This window comes from Camelus bactrianus, chromosome 9 (genome assembly GCF_048773025.1).
Source record: "Camelus bactrianus isolate YW-2024 breed Bactrian camel chromosome 9, ASM4877302v1, whole genome shotgun sequence".
In the NCBI taxonomy this organism is placed as follows: Eukaryota; Metazoa; Chordata; class Mammalia; order Artiodactyla; family Camelidae; genus Camelus; species Camelus bactrianus.
The window spans coordinates 11,817,715-11,832,683 of NC_133547.1; the positions used below are offsets into that span (position 1 = coordinate 11,817,715).

At 51.6% G+C, this 14,969-nt stretch overlaps 1 protein-coding gene across 1 annotated transcript in view; it reads left to right on the forward strand.

Moving 5' to 3' along the window:
- FCGBP (Fc gamma binding protein) overlaps positions 1-14,969 on the forward strand; it is a 39,320-nt gene that overhangs the window by 10,782 nt on the left and 13,569 nt on the right. Inside the window, exons 5-11 of the mRNA XM_010947243.3 lie at positions 355-959; positions 2,991-3,558; positions 7,020-7,612; positions 9,919-10,510; positions 10,618-10,817; positions 11,994-12,135; positions 14,400-14,737. Of these exons, the coding sequence (XP_010945545.1) occupies positions 355-959; positions 2,991-3,558; positions 7,020-7,612; positions 9,919-10,510; positions 10,618-10,817; positions 11,994-12,135; positions 14,400-14,737 (3,038 nt within the window). The remainder of the gene's footprint in view (positions 1-354; positions 960-2,990; positions 3,559-7,019; positions 7,613-9,918; positions 10,511-10,617; positions 10,818-11,993; positions 12,136-14,399; positions 14,738-14,969) is intronic.

Sequence of the window (14,969 nt, forward strand, 5' to 3'; positions counted from 1 at the left end):
GTGAGAGCAGGAGGGAGACCAGACAGGAGGCTGCCAAGGTGAATAGGACTAGGGTGGGGACTGTGGTGAAAGGAGAAGGGGGCAGATTCTGGAGAGATCTTGAATGTGGAGCTCACAGGATTTACAGACAGGCTGGTTGTCCAGTCAGTGAGGGTAAGGGAGTCAACTTACTCAGTCAACAAACTGAAGTTTGGGGCCTATGCACTGTCTGGAAGGCTGGAAGTGCCTTTAACTGAGATGGGAGCTCTGAGGGAGGAGGGGGCTTTGGGGAGGGAAGTCCAGGCACGTTCCCAACTGAGTGTCCCCTGGAGGAATGGCTGTGCTGACCTGCCCCGCCCTCCCGTGTCCCCACAGCCCTGTCCTGCCCGGCCAACAGCCGCTACGAGCTCTGCGCCCCAGCCTGCCCGACCTCCTGCAACCCCTCGGCTGCGCCGTCCAACTGCTCCGAGCGCCCATGTGTCGAGGGCTGCGTGTGCCTCCCAGGCTTCGTGGCCAGCGGTGGCGCCTGCGTGGCGGCCTCGTCCTGCGGCTGCATCTTCCAGGACCGCCTGCTCGCGCCCAGCCAGACAGTGTGGGGCGACACATATTGCCGACAGCGCTGCACCTGCGACGCCGCCACCCAGCAGATGATCTGCAGCGACACGCAGGGCTGCCCGACGGGCGAGCGCTGCCGTGTCCAGAATGGCCTCCAGGGCTGCTACCCCGACCGCTTTGGGAGCTGCCAGGCATCTGGGGACCCACACTACCTGAGCTTCGACGGCCGGCGCTTCGATTTCATGGGCACCTGCACATACCTGCTGGCCGGCTCGTGCGGCCAGGTCGCTGAACTGCCCACCTTCCGGGTGCTGGTGGAAAACGAGCATCGGGGCAGCCAGACCGTGAGCTACACCCGCGCCGTGCGCGTGGAGGCCCGCGGTGTGAAGGTGGCGGTGCGCCGGGAGTACCGTGGGCGAGTGCTGGTGAGCAGGGGGCAACCGGGGCGGGTGGAGGGGTGGGGAATCCCCCTTAAAGACTAGGGATCTGGCCCCTGGGGCAGGTGGGGATCTGTTAGAGGACCTTATGGCCAGTGGATAGGCCGAGGCCCCCAAGCCAGATGGTGCTCTCTCTCTGGACACCTGGCTCTGTATCTCGGTGCCTCGTTCTGTCCTCTGTCAAATAGGATAATAAGAGAGTGCTTCCCCATGGGAGCAGCTTCATCAGATGATTGTGAGTTAGTATTAGTAGGATGTTTAAAAGAAATCTTGGCACCCAGCAAGTGTTTTTAACATTTTATCGTTATAAACCCTCCAAAGTTATAGATTTATGCATTTTCTGGAGAGTGATTGCATTTCAGAGAGTAGGATGACATGTGAAAAGTTGGAAACTAGAGGTATGTCTGTGGGATATAGAGTGTGTGATGGGGATGGGTGGCTCATAGATGGGCCCACATCATTCAATCTCTGTAACAACCCTGTGAAATAACTAATCTTATTAGAGGAGAAAACTGAGGCACAGAGAAGGTAAGTCACCTATTCAAGGTCACACAGCTAATGAGTGGCAGAACCAGGATTTGAAGCCAGGCTATCTAGCTCCAGAATCCTTACTCTTAACCTCTACATTCGGCTGCCTCTCTTGAAGAAAGAGATGGAACAAGTAGGGAGAGAAGTGGATGGAAGAGTATTCCAGACAGAAGGAACAGTAAATGCAAAGGCTTTAAGGCAGGAATAAGTATGAGGGGTAGAGGAACAACATGGAGGCCAGTGGGGCTGGAATGGAAGGAAGGAGGGGAGAGCGAGGTAGAGGATGATGTAGGGGATGGCTATGTTAGAGGCTTTTGATTTAAGCTGAAACCTGAAAGATGAGGAAGAGACCACCAGTGAAGGGTGATCCTGCTTAGTGGTCCACCTAGGCAGAGGGAGCAACAGGTGCAAAGACTGATGCTGGACTGAGCTTGAAGAGTATAGAAGAAAAGCATGGGGCCAAGGAGGCTGCACCTGAGACAGTGAGGCTGGGGAGATGGGGCAAAGAGGTTGGTAGGAGATGAGGTCAGAAAAGTGAGGACGGGGCCTGATGGGTAGAGGGAATTGATTTTAAACTGAAACTTGAAGGGTGATGGGGAGGCAGCCAGATAAAGAATAAAGATGTGGAAGGGGGTAAGAAAGTTGCAAGCAGAGGGTACAAAAAGTGCAAAGGCCCTGAGGCAGGGCTGAGCTTGGTGAGTTCAAGAGAATATCAAAATACCTGCATGGCTGGAGATGCAAGGGTAGGGAATGAGGCAGTCCGGGAGAATTCAACTGGATAGCAGTGAGGCTCGGATCGTGTATGGCCTTTTAGGCCATTGTAAGGGGTTTGGATCAAAGCTGACACCTAAAAGATGAAGTAGAGGTGGCCAAGGAAAGAGTAATGGGTTGTATTCCAGGAAGAGGTCACGGCAAGTGCAAAGGCCCAGAGGTGAGAGTGCACTTGATATGTCCTGGGAGATAGCGCAGGCATGTGAGTGATGTGGGAGGTGGCGCAGGCACAAATGGGGACAGAGCCAAGGTTAAGCAGGACCTTCTAGGAAAGGGGCTTGGATTTAAGCCAAGTCCTGGAGGATGAAGGGGAAGCATCCAGGAGGAAAGTTGTAGGCAGTGTTCTTGGCAAAGTGAAAGGCCCTATAGTTAGACTAAACTGGGAGAGTTAGAGCACTATCAGGAAAGCCAATGTGGCTGGAGCAGAATGAGGGGAACAGTGGGAGGTGAGGTCAGGGAGGTAATGAGGGGACAGATCCTATATGCTTTGAAGGCCATGGGTTAGGGATTTGGATTTAAGCTGATACTCGAAGGATAAACAGAGGTGGATGGTGTGCCAGGCAGAGGGAACAGCCAGTGCAAAGGCCCTGAGGTGGGATCAAACATAATGTGTTCAAGAGAATAGCAAGGAGCCCAGAATAGCTGGAGCTCAGTGAGGGAGGGGTGGGCCACAAAGCCATGAATACCCTGACCCCATGGCCCTCTCTCATCTCTACCCAGGTGGACGGCGTCCTTCAGTACCTGCCCTTCCAGGCAGCAGATGGGCAGGTGCAGGTGTTCCGCCAGGGCCAAGATGCTGTCGTGCGTACGGACTTTGGCCTGACTGTCACCTACAACTGGGATGCCCATGTGACGGTCAAGGTGCCCGGCAGCTACTCTGGGGCCCTGTGTGGGCTCTGTGGGAACTTCAATGAGGACCCAGCTGATGACCTGGCTCTGCGGGATGGAGGCCAAGCTGCCAACGCACTGGCCTTTGGGAATAGCTGGCAGGAGGAGACGAGGCCGGGCTGTGGAGCGGCCCAGCCAGGTGACTGTTCCCAACTGGACTCCCTGGTGGCCCAGCAGCTTCAGAGCAAGAAGGAGTGTGGGATCCTTGCTGACCCCGATGGGCCCTTCCGGGAGTGCCACGACACGCTGGACCCACAGGGTGTTCTGCGCGACTGTGTCTACGACCTCTGCCTGCTGCCAGGCCAGTCTGGACCACTGTGTGATGCACTGGCCTCCTATGCCGCTGCATGCCAGGCCGCTGGCGCCACTGTGCACTCCTGGAGGAGTGAGGAATTTTGCCGTGAGTACCGGGAGTGACAACTGGGGAGCCTAGCCTTGTGTATATTCATTAACGTATATATATCATTAACTCATTTAATTCTCGTAACAGCCCCATGAAGTAGGGTCTGTGGTTATATCCATTTAACAGGTGAGGAAACAGAGGCTCAGAAAGGCCATTACCTGCCTGGGATCCTGACATCTAGGAAGTCGCAGATGCAGTAAATATTTGTAAGATGACTGAATACATCTGGTGGCCCCAAGTCTGATTCCCATTTGGCAGCTGTCATTCAGAGATGAGCAACGGTGCTGCCCTTAGAAGGAGACTGGTCCCCTTTCCAGTTCTCCTTGGACCCCATCTGGCCTAGGTCCCCCACCCCCTCGGAAGCCCCTTCATGCCCCTTCCCAGCACACTAAAGTTTTTGAACTTCGTGTAAGTGGAACCATACATCTCTAGTTTTTTATCCTAAATAATTGCAAAAGCTGTAATTTCTAGCAAATAGTAACTTTTAACTTTTAAAAATTTTTTTCTTATGGAAAAAATTTTAACATACTCAAAAGGAGAGAGAACAGGCTAATAAACCCTCATATCCATCACCTAGTTTCCACAATTATCAACATAACATTGACATTTTAAAATAAAATTCTTCCTTGACTTATGTCACTCTTTTAACTGTGTTGAACAGGTAGACACCACACAATGGCACACATAGAAAAATACATGATAAATCCATGAATGTCACATCATTCCTCTTTCTCCTTCAACATATATTCATTCATTCATTCAACAAATATTTGTTGAATACCTGCTGTATTCCAGGTGCTGGGGATACAGTGGGAGAGAAAATAAGAAAAACAAACAAGCAAACAAAACCTTGCTCTCCTGAACTGACGTCCTAAGGGTTTCCAGTTCCAGCAGAATTTAACCTGATGTAATTATCTACCTACATTGAAAGTCTCAGTTTTGATCACTGCATCAGTTAGTTTTTGCTGGGTAACATCAAATTTATTTGGAGATAGAAACATCCCCCAAATTTGGTGGATTAACCCAACAAGTATTCATTATTTCTCATGATGCTGTGGGCCGCTGAGCTGTTCTCCTAGTCTGGGCTAGTGTGCACTGTCTGCAGGCTGCTGGTGGCTTCGTCGGGGCTGGATGGCCTACAGTGGCCTGAGTCACATCTGGCAGTTGTTAGGCTGGTCGGTTGGGAGGACCTCATTCTCTGCTCTGCCGGATCTCATTTTCCATCCGGCTAGCACAGGCTTCCTCACACAGTGGTCTGGAGGTTCCAAAGAGCAGCAAGAGCGGGCAGCCGCCAGTGGGTGAGCAGAGCAAGCATACGCCAGGCCTTGGCTTGGTGTCACATTTGCTAACGTCCCATTGGCCAAAGCCAGTACCGCAGCCAAACCCAGAGTAAGGGATGGCCATCATCAGTCTGTCACAATCCCCATCATACTTCTCTGCCATAAATATATACATGAGTGAGCAACATTTACTAATTTTTAGAAACACCTGAAACCATAGACTCTAAGTGTTAAAAAAAAAAAAGGATGGTGTGAGTTATCATTGCAAGTATCATTAGTACACAACTGATAAAAATATTAAGGATAAAAAGCAGAATGTAATGGAAAGGCAGCTCTTAATGAGATGGGTGGGGCTTTCTCCCCAGTCGTTCACGTCTGTTGTTAGAAGGAGACAAGGTTCAGCATCAATTTTTCGTTTTTGTAGGTAAGATGCTAGGAAGTGGGTGGAAGTGGCAGGAGTTCTGATAGGGCAACATCACTCCATCCTCTGAACTCCTTTTGAGTTGTAGGGAAGTCGGTCACACTGAGAGTCGCCATAAAACTTACTTTTTATGACCTCTGAGCAGCCGATTCTATGGGGCCTTCCTTCTGTTTTGTCCGGAGCAGAGTTGGAACTGATTGGTTACCAGTATTGATTTGTCATCCATTGTCTCCGACTTACAGCAATATTTGAAATTGTCCCTTCATGGCCCCAGAGGTTTCACACCCCCATGGCGGCACACCATGTGAAGATTCAGGATGGGTGGGGACTGCACGGTTCTCTTCTGTAAAGTGGGAGAAGCGAGTTTGCAGAAGGGACGGTGGGAAAGGAGATGCGCCTCCCAGGTGAATTCTCAGGCCCCTGGTTTCAGGAAGGACATGCATGATTAGAGCTAGCGCTTGTGTGGCACACTTCCTGCTGGGCAGGTCCTGTCTCAGTTACAGTTTACAGTTCTCATTTCATCCTCACCACCACCCAGTGAGGTAGGATTTTTCCTCTTCCTATTTTACAAAACGAGGAAATGGAACCGCAGAAATATTAAGTAACTTGCCTGGGGTTACACAGCAGGGCAGCACGATTTGAGCCCAGGCAGGTTGGCTCCTAAATCTGTACTGTTAATTGCTGCATTCTGTGACCTCTGTAGAAATTAAGAGTCTCTTATTTCCTTAAAACTGGTTTTGCCCTTGGACCCCTTGGAAGTTCTGGAAGACTGGGTTGTGAGACTTCAGGGAGAGGGAGGCCTGGGATGGGATGTAAACCCATACACCCAGCACCAGCTTCAACTACTATGGGTATTTTGCGATTCTCATTCCTCTATCCCCTCCACTGGCCCTTTTTTTTTTTATTTTGCAGAAATATTTTAAAGGAAATTCTAGACATGGGAGTTTTCCCACAAATACTTTAGTAAACATCTCCAACAGATAGGACTTTTAAGAAACACTACCACAGTGCTGTTATTACCAAATAACAAAAATAACACTAATTCCTTAACATCATCTAAAGCCCAGCCTAGGTTCAAATTTTCCCAATTGTCTAAAAAATGTATTTTTTCAGTTTACTCAAATGTGGAGCCAGACCAAATCCACACCGCTTTGGGTTGATTTCTCTTTAATCATTTTTATTTTGTAATAGTCCCATTTCTTTTTTCTCCATCATATTATTGTGAACAATTTCAAATACACAGAAAACTTGAAAGAAAATTGACAGTGAATACCCAATACTTACTACCTAGATTCTACAATCTGTGTTTTACTATACTTGCTTTATCACATGTCTCTCCTTCTATCCACCCCTCTCTTTGTTCACGCCATTTATTGGAAAAAACAGATCATTTCCCGTACAATTTCCTACATAGCTTACACACACACACACACACACACACACACCTTACATGCATATGCATGTTTAAAATACGTACCACAGATCCACAACTTGTTACCAATTTGAATATGGTCATTAAAGACACTACAGATAAGCCCGGGCCATGGTTAAGTTGGAATAGAACCTTAATGATCAGGATTAGATTAACTGTGTTGTAATCTGTGACCCAGGTCCCACTGAGCGAGGGGCTCCTTGCCACTGGACCGCTTACACGTGTGACTGTGTGTGAGCATGTGTGTGCACAGCGTGTGTGTCAGGGGCCCGCTGTGTCACTGGGGAGCAGGGATTCTTGATGCTGATGGTCGCTCTCCCTGCAGCGCCCAGCTGCCCGCCCCACAGCCACTACGAGGTGTGTTCCTACGGCTGCCCACTGTCCTGCGGAGACGTCCCAGTGCCCGGGGGCTGCGGCTCCAACTGCAAAGAGGGCTGCGTGTGTGACGACGGCTTTGTGCTCGACGGTGAGTCCTGCGTGCAACTGCCCTCCTGTGGCTGCGTGTACCAGGGCGCCTACCACCCGCCCGGCCAGACCTTCTACCCGGGACCGGGCTGCGATTCCCTTTGCCACTGCGAGGAGGACGGCCTGGTGTCCTGTGAGTCCTCCACCTGCGGCCCACACGAGGCCTGCCAGGTGTCGGATGGCGTCCTGGGCTGCGTGGCTGTGGGCTCTGCCACCTGCCAGGCGTCGGGAGACCCCCATTACACCACCTTCGACGGCCGCCGTTTCGACTTCATGGGCACCTGTGTGTACGCACTGGCTCGGACCTGTGGCACCCAGCCTGGCCTGGCCCAGTTTGCAGTCCTGCAGGAGAATGTGGCCTGGGGCAATGGGAAAGTCAGTGTGACCAGGGCGATCACTGTCCAGGTGGCCAACTTCACCCTGCGGCTGGAGCAGCAGCAGTGGAAGGTCACGGTGAGAGCTGGGGCAGAATGTGAAGGGGAGGGAGCCTGGGGTAGAGGGCGATCTGTGGGTGGGGCATGCGTAGCACTCAGCGGGGTGGGGGTGCAGTGGGTGCAGAGCTCGGCCTGGATGTGGGAGGCATGAGGTCCCTGCGGAGAGGAGGTGCCAGTCAGAGCCTACAGTGCGAGAACCAAGGAGGCAAGAGGCCTTGAGGACCTAGACCTGCTCCCATGTGGCTCAGGCTCCCCTCTCCCTGCCCCTAGATTATCACTTCTGGATGTCTCTCCCACTCCCTCCTTCCTTCCATCATCCCTCCCACCCCGGTCCCTGCCCCAGCCACCTCCTGGTCTCCTGGCCAGTGGTAGAACATGATGCAGTCAGTGGTTGGAAAGGTTCAAGGAAAGAGGACAATCTGTGAGTGACCCCATCACCCCTTAACATCCACAGCAACAGCAATAACAGCAGTGATGGTTTTTACATGGCCGACCCCAGACCCTGTTGGCTGCTAAGCACTTCACATCCCCAGTGTCATTTTATCCTCACAACAGTAACTGGAAGTACCATGATTTACTTTATTTTTTTAGAGGGGGAAGCTCCATCACTAGCCCAAGGCCTTCTAGCAAAGGCAAGACTTGAACCCAGGATACTGTGCCAGGAAACAGCACACTGGACCCTGGGCGGTCTGGGCTGACACTTTTCTGATGGAGAAGGATTTGGTCTCCTATGGAAACTGGCATTTCTCTTACACTAGACGGATTTCCCCAGAGATTCCACATAGTCATTGTACTAGTAGCAGTATTGACAATGAGGGTGCTGATCAGTAGCTGACTTTTTCAGGGGCTCACTATGCACTGAACATGTGTTAGATGCTTTTATATAGTCTCTCATGTAGCCAAAGCTCCTGGAAAAGTGCCTGCCATATGGTTGGCTCTAAATTAATATGAATTGTGAGTGTTCTTGTTATTTGCATCTCAGTGAATCCCGCAGGTTCTCTCTTGGGTAGAAATTATTGTTAGCCCACTTTACAGATGAGAAAACTGAGGCACAGAAGTTGCGTCACTTGTCCTTAACCACTACTCATCCCTGCTTGGGAAGTATGGTGGTTGACTGTGTTTTTAGGAGATTCAGTCAGGAGCGTGTCTTTCTCCTGCCTTCTCCTCTGATTCCTCACACTTCCAAAAGGATCTAATGCTCATCGCATCTGCCTTCAGGAAGGATGAGCAACTGTCTTAATCGGGGGTGGGTTTACGAGGCTTTGTTGGTGCCCAGCAGCCTTCAACTGAAAACCACTGGTTCTTGACTCATGGATTAGAAGTTCATTTCCCCCAGAAATTTAGCCTGACTTTCCTCCCATGGATGCTTAAAGCAAAAACTCTTAGCACTCATTTATTTCTCAAAATAAAAACTTCCAGCCATGACTAATAATAACAGCGAATGCTCCCAGAGCACCCATTCTGTGTCAGACACATTCCTCAGCACTTTACAAATTTCAATATATCTAATCCAAATGAGGTACCTAATCTATGGGGTAGGTACCTCATTCCCACACAGTAGATGAGGAAACAGAAACAGAGGTGATTCACCTGCCCAAGTTCGCAGAGAGTAAGGAGCAGAGCTGCATTTGAGCCCAGGCCGATGACTCTGGAGTCAATCACTGCACTGTCTATCACAGCAGTAAGAGGTGAATAAACGATAGCGGGTAAGGGTGGAGCTCCACTGAGACCTGCATCTGTTCTGCTGTAACAGGTTACCGCCAACTTGGTGGCTTAAAACAACAGAAATTAATTTTCTCACAGTTACGGAAGCCAGAAGTCCAAAATCAAAGTGTTGGCAAGAGCTGCACCCCCTCCAAAGGCTCTGGGGTAGAATCCTCCCTTGCCTCTTCCAGCTTCTGGTGGTTCCAGGTGTTCTTGGTTTGTGGCCACATCACTTCTGCCTCTGTCTTCATCATCACATGGCCTCCTCCTCTGTGTGTTTCTGTATCTTCTCCTCTTCTGGCTTCTTTAGGGACATTCTTCATTGGACATAGGGCCCACCCTAATCCAGGATGATCCCATCTCAAGATCATTACACTACTTGCATCTGCAAAGACCCTTATTCCAAAAAAGGTCATATTCCGAGGTTCTGGATGGACATATCTTTGGGGTGCCACCATTCAACCCACTACGAGACCCTATTATTATGCCCATTTTAGAAATAATGGAAACTAAGACCCAAAGAGTGTGGTCATGTGGATCTTCCATGTCGGGCAGGGGCTTGATCTTGGGTCTGCCCTCTCAAAGTGTACCCTCTGAAGCACAGCATCTCCCACCTCCCAGGTGAACGGTGTGGACATGAGGCTGCCAGTGGTGCTGGCCGAGGGCCAGGTCCGTGCCTACCAGCATGGCTCGGATGTTGTGATCGAGACTGACTTTGGCCTGCGAGTGGCCTACGACCTCATGTACAACGTGCGGGTCACCGTCCCAGGCAACTACTATGAACAGCTGTGTGGCCTGTGTGGGAACTACAACGACGACCCGAAGGATGACTTCCAGAAGCCCGATGGCTCACAGGCCGGCAGCTCCAATGAGTTTGGCAACTCCTGGGAGGAGGCAGTGCAGGACTCTCCTTGTCTGCCACCGCCCACCTGCCAGCCTGGCGGGGACTGCGACTCTGACTTTAATTGTGAACCTGAGCTGCAGGAGAAGTACGAGCAGGAAAATTTCTGCGGGCTCCTCACCAGCACCACTGGGCCGCTGGCCACCTGCCACGAGCTGGTGGATCCCCAGGGTCCCTTACAAGATTGTGTCTTTGATCTCTGCGTGGGGGGCGGGAATGAGAGCATTCTCTGCAACAACATTCATGCCTATGTGAGTGCTTGCCAGGCGGCTGGAGGCCACGTGGAATCCTGGAGGACCGAATCTTTCTGTCGTGAGTGAGGGGCAGAGCGAGAGGGAGGCAGAGGCACAGAAGAGGCAGACCCTGGGCCCTGCAGCCCCTCACTCCCGGGAGCTCTGACCCGCACCCCCTCTTTGCAGCGATGCAGTGCCCCGCTAACAGCCACTACGAGCTGTGTGCGGACACCTGCTCCCTGGGCTGCTCGGCGCTCAGTGAGTCTCCCCAGTGCCCGGATACCTGTGCCGAGGGCTGCCAGTGTGACTCCGGCTTCCTCAATGACGGCCAAGCCTGCGTGCCCATCCAGGAATGCGGCTGCTACAGCAATGGGATTTACTATGAGGTAGGAACCCAGTCATGCCGGGCAGAGCCAGGGGCTACATGCTGAACCCCCCTCCCACTGCCCATCAGCCCCACAGCCTGTCCACTTGGCCTCCTGTATGTCCCTCCCACCCATCCTTCCCCTCCCCATGGCCCTACCATGGTCCAGTTTGTCCTCTCCCAAGTCGCTCCCTCCCAGCCCTCACTTTTGCTCCCTCCCCCTGGACCGCTGTCCTCATGGTAGCTGGAAAGACCTTTCTGAATATGACCATAGGTCCTGCAACTTGAAACCCTCCCCTGGCTCCCCAGGTCATGTTTCAGCTTTGTATCCCAGGTCTAGATTTTGTCTGTTATACCAGTGGCTAACTCCCTTGGCTTCCCTCTCCTACTCTCTCAGAGTTATTCCTTTTCCTTGGATTTGAGTGTGTGTTCATCTAAAGTCAGTCTCCCTCAAGGATCTGAGGGCTGTGTGAGGGCATGGACCCTCTCTGTTTTTCTCCTACTATGCATGATAATACTGACAGCAAATAGGTAGATGATGCTTACTATGTGCTGGTTACTGCTTTAAGTGCTATATGTATAATATATGCATTACATGAATATATAAGCTTTGTATTATAAAATTTTTCACACATGTAAAAGTCAGGTACAATACTTCTCCATGTACTGTCACTCAGCTTCCAAAATAACCAACATTTTCCCAGTCTTGTTTCATCTCTACCCCTGTTTCCTCTCCAGTCTGGATATTTAAAGGAAATCCCTTTTCATTTCATCTGTACTTTATATGTATTGGTAATTCAGTTATACTTTCAGGAGTTGGTGCTTTTATTACCTGTAACTTACAGGTGAGGAAACTGAGGCAGAATGAGGTTAAACAATTTGCACAGAGTGATATAACTCAGAAATAACAGAAACAGGCTTCAGACCCAGGCAATCTGCTCCAGAATCTTTGCTCTTAATTCCTATAATGTATCATTTCTCCTACACAGCAGACATTCAGTGGATATTTTGGAATAAATAACTGAGTGAGTAAATGAATGAAAGTGAATGAATGAATTTGACCCCCAAGGCCACAGACAAGGGGCCATCCTGCTGGAAGATGTCCCTTTTATGTCCTCCAGACCCCTTTGTGCCCAGAACACTGGAGTTGCCAGAGCCCCTCCCACCCTGATAGCCATGTCCTCTGTCCCCCTTATAGCCCGAGCAAACAGTACTCATTGACAACTGCCAGCAGCAGTGCGTGTGCCACCCTGGAAAAGGCCTGGCGTGCCAGAACCACAGCTGCAGTCTAGGGCAGGTGTGCGAGCCCTCGGGAGGCGTCCTGAGCTGCGTCACCAAAGGTGCTGGGTTGGGGCTGGGGCTGGTGTGGCTGGGGAAAAGAGGACAGGGACTCTGGAGCTGAGGCTGGGGTGACCTGGATCTTCATGATGGGAAGCACAGAGGACTAAAGATTGAATTCTCAGACCTGGGGACCCTTAGGCTGTAATTCCTGGGACCAGGGGCAGAGGACTTCCAGGCTGGGAGTCAGGGACCCTTCTGGTAGAATCCAGGCTGTGGGGACCCTCAGGCTGGGTTTCCCAGGGTAGTTGGCAGAGACCTTCAGTGTAAGGCAGGGGCAGGCAGACTTTTTCCCTAAAAGGCCAGATGGTCAATATTTAAACTTGCAAGCCATATGGTCTCTGTCACGACTACTCAACTCTGCATTGTGGCACGAAATCAGCTGTAGACTATGTGAGTGAAGGGGTGTGACTCCAGTAAGATTTTATTTACAGAACCAGGCAGCTGGCAGCACATAGTTTGCTGACCACTGGTTTGTGGGGTTAGGCTCACAGCTTCAGACACCATGCCCCAGGGGTAGGGGAGACTGGGGCCTGCAGGGACAGGGCAGGAAGCAGAGTCCTGAGTTCTCAGGCAGAGACCCCACCAAGGCCAGGATCTTGGATACAGGACCCACCTCAAGTGGAGGGTCAAGATTTATAGGGACACAGTTTCAGACAGGGGACACCCTCCCCAGTTTAAGTCTAAGACACAGAGCACCCCCTAGGACTGTTTCTTAGGGTGAAGGGCGGGGAGTAAGTCCCTTATTCCCAAGGATAAGGGATATACCTCCAGAGCTGATTGAGCCCTCAGGGCTGATGGGCAAGATAACAGGGGCTCCCAGGGACCGGGGTATCATGGTCAGAGTCCAATCAGGAGGCAGAAGCCACACAGTAGCTTAAATAGGGAAAGTTTAATAGGATTCTTTGCTTGTAATAGGGATTGACTTCCAAGGGATAAAAAGAACGCTAACGAACACAAGAAGAGCAGAGGTAGGGAGCAGCCCTGGCCCCAAAGGCTACAGCAGAGGACCCAAGGAAGGGAGGAATTGGGAAGAGGGCTCCCAATCCAAGGCCAAGACACAGATCTTATTGAAGGGTGATAGGGAGCTTATGCCGGCTGGTCGGGAAAACTCCATTGGGATTTTTGCTGGTAAAACTCATTGGGAAGCTGCCTGCCAGAGTGACTCGCTGGGAAACCAGCTAGAACCAGTGGACCTCCCTGGGTGGGTGTCCCCCATACTACTGACCCGCTCGCCACCAGGAGCCACGAGAACAAACCCTGCTGGAAGCATGACCAGATGCCCCTTCCTCCAGCTATGACCCTTCAGCGCCCTCTGCTGACAAAGCCTAACTCTCTCCGTGGATTTGAAGCTAAGGGGCAGTCGACAGAAAATTGGCGCAGGGGGACAGAAAAGGAAATTTTAAGACTGGGGTTGGGCATAGGAGTTGCAAAGACTGGGGTCACAGATTCAGTAGCCCTAGGGACAGCATATTGGACAAAGAGTCCCTTGGAGGTAGGGCCTCAGAAATGAGATTTCCCCCAAGGCCAGGGTTTCTGGTGCAGCAACCCCAGGGAGATCGAGTCTTGCGTAGAGCGATCCTGAGGCCATAAGCCATAGATACAGGGACCCCAGGGTCAGGGTCTCAAATGCTGGGACCTCTGTGGTTAGTTTTTCACCAGAAAGTTCCTGCAGTACCTTGGTCTTGGGCACAGAGACCTCCAGGACCTGGTCTCAGCTGGTGGCCCCCAGGAGGCTAGGAGCTCAGAGATGGGGGAACCCGGGGCCCAGGCCTTGAACACAGAGAACCCTGGGCTGTGGGTGTCCTCATGGATGCCCACGGGGCTGGTGTCACAGACACAGGAACCCCTAGGGCTCTAGCCTCAGACCTCAGTCTTCTGGGGCTGAGATCTCAAGCCAGGGGACCCCAGAACCTGGGTCTCAGATGTAGAGACCCTAGACCCTGGGTCTTGGCTGCAAGGACCTTGGGGCCTAGGTCTCAGACAGCAAACTGCAGGGCCTGCATCTCAGATGTGGGGACTTTTGACATGGTCTTGGACACAGTCCACCACTTGGCCTGAGTTTCAGACATAGAGGGGCCTCAGCACCTGGTCTCAGAAACAGCAGACTGTAGTGCTTGCATCTCAGATATAGGGACCCTGCAATCTGGTCTCACACACCGTAACCCTTAGAGCCAGTATCCCTGGCACAGCCTGGGGCTGCTGCTGGGAAGCAGCTGGCCTTATGCTGGGCAGCCCCTGAAAGTCCTCTCTCCTCTGCCCCCAGACCCGTGCCATAATGTGACGTGTCGGCCACAGGAGACGTGCAAGGAGAAGGATGGCCAGGGCATGTGTGTGCCCAACTACGAGGTCATGTGCTGGCTTTGGGGCGACCCACATTACCACTCCTTCGACGGCTGGCACTTTGACTTCCAGGGCACCTGTAACTATGTGCTGGCATCAACCAGCTGCCCAGGAGTCAATGCCCAGGACCTGATACCCTTCACTGTCACCACCAAGAATGAGAACCGGGGCAACCCTGCCGTGTCCTTTGTGAGACTGGTCACTGTGACTACCCTCAACACCAACATTTCCATCCACAAAGGCGAAATCGGCAAAGTCCGGGTAAGGATGGTCCCTTGAGCCCCCCAGTAGGGTGGGAAGGGTCCTGCCAGTCACAGTTAGGAGCTCATACTCTCTCTCTTCCCTTGGTCCTGGAACAAAGTGTCAGCAAGAGCAACAATAATTATGGCAAAGACATCACCCCTCTACTGGGAATTAAATGATTCTAGCCCTTTGTTAAGGGCTATAATGTAGGACTTCAGAATTTGTCTTTTTAGAGACCTAGGTTAGTATT